This window comes from Mauremys mutica, chromosome 1 (genome assembly GCF_020497125.1).
Source record: "Mauremys mutica isolate MM-2020 ecotype Southern chromosome 1, ASM2049712v1, whole genome shotgun sequence".
NCBI lineage: Eukaryota > Metazoa > Chordata > Testudines > Geoemydidae > Mauremys > Mauremys mutica.
Window position 1 is genome coordinate 358954664 of NC_059072.1, and position 6244 is coordinate 358960907.

At 48.0% G+C, this 6244-nt stretch overlaps 1 protein-coding gene across 1 annotated transcript; it reads right to left on the reverse strand.

The window, feature by feature from the left end:
- Nucleotides 1-464: 464 nt before the first annotated feature.
- Nucleotides 465-1427, reverse strand: LOC123357607 (olfactory receptor 52K1-like). Its single transcript, XM_045000731.1, has one exon. It carries the CDS (start codon nucleotides 1425-1427, stop codon nucleotides 465-467), a length of 963 nt encoding a protein of 320 aa, XP_044856666.1.
- Nucleotides 1428-6244: the final 4817 nt, after the last annotated feature.

Below are 6244 nucleotides of genomic sequence, written 5' to 3' on the forward strand. Positions count from 1 at the left end.
TTTACAACCCCAGAAATCATCTTATTAATATTGAAATAATCTCATTGTCATGGAGGCAGTAGGGCTTAATAGATAGAGAACTGGACTGGGATGCCAGAGACCTAGGATCTATTCTTAGTTCAGTCATTGGGCTGCTGAGTGAGATTAGGTAAGACACTTCACCTCCCTACATTGAAGGGGTGAGCAGGCCTAGCTCTCTTGCCAGTGATGGACAAATGAAGCAGGACACAGCCAAATGTAACTTCCACCACAGCTCAGGGAGAACGTGGGGACTGTATGCTGCACAGCGTTCCCACACCAGCATGCGCAGACCTTTCACTCCATGGTTTGTGAAGAGCTTTAAAATTGTTTAGGATGCAAAATGCTGCAGAAAGATACATCAGAACTAACAATCCCGGTGCATTTAGAGGGGTGGGGCACTTGCTGATGGGTTTCCCAGCACTAGACTCCACATAAGGTGCAGCCTAGAAGCTTTTCCTTCGGAACAGGAGATGAACTCTGTCGCGAATCTGTTTGGTTTTCACACCGTACACGATGGGGTTCATCATGGGAGGAAAGAGGATGTAGAAATTGGCCAGCAGGATGTGTACGTGCGGGGCGACTTGCTGGCCGAACCTATAAATTGTTGAGGAGAGAACCCCTGGTGTGTAGACAACTAAGATGGCAAAAAGGTGGGCAACACAGGTGCCAAAAGCCTTGAGCTGCTCTTCCTTGGATGCCAGGCTTAAGACAGTCCTCAGGATCTTGACATACGATAGGGAGATGAACATCAGATCGAGCCCCACGATGAAGAGAGCTACAACGATCCCATAGATGTTATTGAACCTGGTGTTGGCACAAGCCAGTTCCAACACGGCCATGTGCTCACAGCAGCTATGGGAGATGACATGGGACCGGCAGTAGGGCAGTCTTCTGAGGAGGAAGGGCAGAGGGAGCATTAGCACAACAGCCCGGACCAAAGCTGCCAGCCCGATCTTTGCTATGACTGAATTGGTCAGGATGGAGGCGTATCTCAGGGGGTTGCAGATGGCCACGTACCTGTCGAAGGCCATGGCCAGCAGCACAGCAGATTCCAGGATGGACATCGAGTGAATGAAAAACATCTGCACCAGGCAGCCGTTAAAGCTGATCTCCCTGGAATTAAACCAGAAGATGCTCAGTATTTTCGGCATGGTGGTTGCTGATAAAACAAGGTTGATGATGGCCAGCATGGCGAGGAAATAGAACATGGGCTTGTGTAGGGAGGGCTCTGTCTTGATAACATACAAGAGGGTGCTGTTTCCTAGAAGGATCACGATGAACACTGAGCAGAAGGGGATGGAGATCCAGAGGTGCAGAGCTTCCAGCCCTGGGATGCCCGTCAGGAAGAACACGGATAGATCAGCGCCTGTGCCATTGGAACCTGACACGTTGTCTTGTTGTGGCATCTCTTTGCAAGTCTGACATCAATGTCTTTCCTGTCAATAAAACAAAAAACATGGAATGAACAGACCCTGTAAATTAAATACATGCTAGGGGCCAGCATCAGCTCTGGAAGAAGTGGATTGACCTCCTGTGGAGTTAATCAGTCATGTTGAAATAGCACTAATCATACAAACCCTTATATTTTTCTGTGCAAAATCATTTAGAGTTTTTAGAATATCATTACAAGTCACGAGTCACTTGGTTACAAGTATCCTACCTCGTGTACCTTGCTACTAGGAGATGCACATTGTTTAGTGTGCATTCTGCCATGATGTACCTAGTATATCTGGCTGCACAGCACATACTTTCAGCCTAGAAATACCTGGCATGTTAAGCTGCATGTAGCAAGACGTACCTGGTACGTTCAGCAGCACACTCTGGGTATTCAGCCCGGATGTACGTAGTACATTGCAGAACATGCATGAGTAGTGCTATTTTGATCTCAGCAATGACCAAGGGTACATCTACACAGGAAGTTTTAGCCCATGGAAGCAAGTCTCAGAGCTCGGATTGACAGACTCGGGGTTCCTCGCTAAAATAAGCTGTGTAGATTCTGTAGCTTGAGTTTCTGGCTCCAACCTGCCTGTTTCAGAGCCCGAGCCTCAACATCTACACAGCTATTCTTAGTGCGGTACCTCGAGAAGCACGAGCCTGCGTCAGGCGGATTGGTTGAAACTATAGTAAAGAACAGAATTATCAGACACATAGACCAACAAGATTTGTTGGGGAAGAGTCAACCTGGCTTTTGTAAAGGGAAATCATGTCTCACCAGTCTAGCAGAACTCTTTGAAGAGGTCAACAAACATGTGGAGAAGGGTGATCCAGAGGACATAGTGTATTTCAATTTTCAGGACAAGGTTCCTCACAAAAGGCTCTTAAGAAAAGTAAGTTGTCATGGGATAGGAGGGAAGGTTCTCTCCTGGGTCAATAACTGGTTAAAAGACAGGAAACAAAGGTAGGAATAAATGATCAGTTTCCACAATGGAGAAAGATAAATAGCACTTCTCCCCAGGGATCTGTACTGGTACCAGGGCTGATCAACATATTCATAAATGATCTGGAAAAAGGAGTAAACAGCGAGTTAGGTGGCAACATTAGCAGACGATACAAAATTACTCAAGACAGTTATGTCCAAACAAGACTGTGAAGAGTTACAAAGCGATCTCACAAAACTGGATGAAATTCAACGTTGATAAATGCAAAGCAATTCACATTGGAAAACATAATCCCAATTATACATAGAAATTGGGTCTAAATTAGATGTTACGACTCAAGAAAGGTCTTGGAGTCATTGTGAATAGTGCTCTAAAAACATCCACTCAATGTACAGCAGTCGTCAAAAAAGCAAACACTCTATATTTGAAATGGAAAAGGCAGAGAGAAGGGAAAAATGACCACAGGGGGATAGGATAGAGGTCTATAAAATCATGACTGGTGTGGAGGAAGAGAACAGGGAAGTGTTATTTACTCCTTCACATAATAAAAGAACCAGGGGACACCCAATGAAATTAGTAGGCAGCAGGTTTAAAACAACCAGGAGGAAGTACTTCTTCACACAACGCACAATCAACCTAGGGAACTTGTTGGCAGGGAATGCTGTGAAGGCCAAAAGTCTAACTGGGTTTAAAAAAGAATTAGATCAGTTCCTGGAGGATAGGTCCATTGGTGGCTATCAGTCCAGATGGTCAGAGATGCAACTCCATGACCTGCGTGTCCTAAGTCTCTGACTGCCAGAAGCTGGGACTGGATGACAGAGGATGGATCACTCAATTATTGCCCTGTTCTGTTCTTTGCCTCTGAAGCATGTGGCACTGGCCATGGTTGGAAGAAGGACACTGGGTTAGTCAGGCCAACAATCTCATCCAGTCTGACTGTTCTTATGTAACATGTTGTGTGATACTTGTCAGAGGCCTCAAAACGAGTCAGTTTCATGGCTAAAACTCCCTGCTCCCAGGCCTATGCAGCACTCCCCCCGCCTCCACTGAAATACTGCAGGACTGTCAGGCCACGCTTATGCAGCTTCTGGCTTGGGGAAAACTAGAAATGTCACACCAAGAAAGTCTGACTTAAGTAATGTCTTCCTGAAGCTTTGTCTGCGCTCGGCGTGTAAGGTCTGTGTAGCTACACACCACATTGAAAAGCAGGCGTGTAGCTGCAAATGGCAGTGACGGGCTCTGGCAGTGGGGAGGCAGCAGGTAAAGGCTCCTTACTACCAGAGCCTTTCCCCACTGCTGGAGCCTTTCTCTGCAATGGGGAAAGTCTCCGGCAGCAGGGAGGCAGTGGGACACTTAGTGGTGTCACAGCTTGAGTGTGTGGAGAACTGTGTAGGGTATGGACATTAAAGTTCTGCCATACCTGCATTCTACGTGCCTAAGCAGGGCCTCTCCACCCACACGGCTATTCATCCCCATGCTAGCCGGGCACGCAGTGTCGGCACTCCACATGCTGCCGTAAAGGTGGACATACCGTCAGATTCAGAAGCAAACAGATTCAGATGAACCCCTTTATGCCTATTTATATTGCAGCAGGAGGGCTGTAGTGTGGTGCATGGCTGCAGCACACGTATTCAAAACAGACTTTGGAGAGAAGAAATCCTATGATATAAAAATCCAAATCAACAGAGATGCAGAGACTATTTTGACAAAGGGAAAAAGTACTACAAGCTGCTACAGCCCATATCTTTCTAAGGTTGTAGAAAAATTGGTAATTATTTCATGAACTGAGAAAAAATTGTGATCAAATAATTATGGAGTCATAGATTTTAAGGCAAGGAGAGACCATTCTGATCACCTGCTCTGACCTCCTGAATAACACAGGCCACAGAATTTCACCAGGTGAGTTCTGCATCTAGCCCATAACGTCCTTGGGAGTTAGAGCGTATCACTGAGAAAGGCGTCAAGTCTTGATTCAAAGACTTCAGGTGATGGCGACCAACCACACCCCTAGCTAAGTTGTTCCAAATGTTAGTTCGCCTGGCTCTAGGAGTGTGCACGTTGTTTAAGTGAGCCCAGTTTAGCAAGCGACTGAGATCGTTTTATGGGACTGCCCTGTCCTAATCATTACTTGCCTTTCTGCCAAAACATATGTCCCTCAGACTGAAATCGCCCATGATAACAGCATTACACAATAGAGAGTCTCTTTCAATGCACTTGTACCAGGGGAGAGAACTATGGCTCTGTGCATAACACAAACGCCCTTGATCTTCTGAGTACTCAATGGTTTCTTCACATAGTTTTTTTTTTTTTTTTGGTTTGGTTTTTGATGGAACTAAATAGTTCCCTTCTATATGATTAACCTCACTTATACGGGTCTGCCCTCACTTATAGGGATGTAAATCCAGACTCATTCCAGGTTTACACCAGACAACAGATTTGGCCCAAAGCTTTCCATTTGCTTTTAAAACCTCATATTTAGAAAGATCCTTGATTAGTTTAACTATAAACTACCCCAGCTCACCTGAACCCTGGCTGCATCTTCTTCCCTCTCAACACATGCTGAAGTCACACACAAACTGTAGGATTCGCCACTCGGCCGGGATCAACCGGGTGAGAGTATTTATATGTCCTAATGACACCCTGCTGACTACTCCCCAGGTGGGAGGTGAGACACTTGGGTCATTATAGCGGCACATTTGCTTTGGAGCCTAGGGAGTCACAGAAAGTGGTGAATGTAGATTAACCCAGGTCTTTCCTCCTGGGTGGCTGTTCATATCGACAGCTACATGAAAAGGTGCAGGCCAAACCCTCAGCAGAGTGCATGCAAGTGTAGGCCATATTGTACTTGCCCACAACAAGTGTGCAAATCCCCTCAACCGACGTGTGCCCCAGGGGATTTACATACCTAAACTGGGCAGGTGCAAAAGTGCGCACACAGTGTGCAGGACTTCACCCTGTGTGTTAGGGCTCTGCTTGGACTTGACTAGGAGGACAACTGAACACTGTTTGGGAAAGAGATGGATAATGACATCTTACATGTACACGGCCTCTTTTATCCAGAACAACCCCCCCAAACCTCATTCTAGACAGATCCACTCACCCATTGCAGACATGCAGCCAGCTCTGGGGTGGAACATAGGCAGCAACACTACACAATTGCAGCTGCTACCACTTCCTCTTTGGGTAGGAAGAAGGGCCTCCCTGCATAGGCATAGTTTGACTTCAATATTTGGGGGGTGGTTCCAGCCAGGACAAAGGGGCCACGTTTGGGGGACAAATTCCACACCTACCCCAGGCTTGCAGTGCTGGGCCCACTGTGGGGTCGCTGCTGGCCCGTGGGCCTGGGCATCTGCCTTGTTGTCTCTTCAGGTCTTGCATAGGGAGCCTAGGGGTGGGGGATTTAACCCTGGCCACACAGTGGCTAATGCGCATGTGTCCACAGCCAGGGAGCCTTGGAAGCCATGGCTGGAAAGCACCCAGCCTCCAGGAGCTCAGGGTGGGGCTGGGGCTGCCCCACTCCTGTGTGTGGGTTTCCTGCTGACTCAGAACCAGCCCCTGCTCTGTCACATGGTGCTGCCGGGCCCCTTCCCTGTGAGGCGGCTGGTCGGAGCCGAGCCAGTGAAGTGAGCTCGGAGGCCAGGTGAACTGCAAGCTGCATCCTGGGGGGAGAGGCAGGAGCTACAGCTGGGCGCGGCAGGGCGAGGGCGGCTTCTTTCCGGGAGGGGAGAGGGAGGGTAAGGGTGGGGTCTGCCCGGGGGGAGGGGGTGACTCGAGTTGTCTGGGGGTGGCCAAACCTTTACATTGTGCCCCCCACTATCAGTGGATGCAGGTTGATAGTGCCCCCT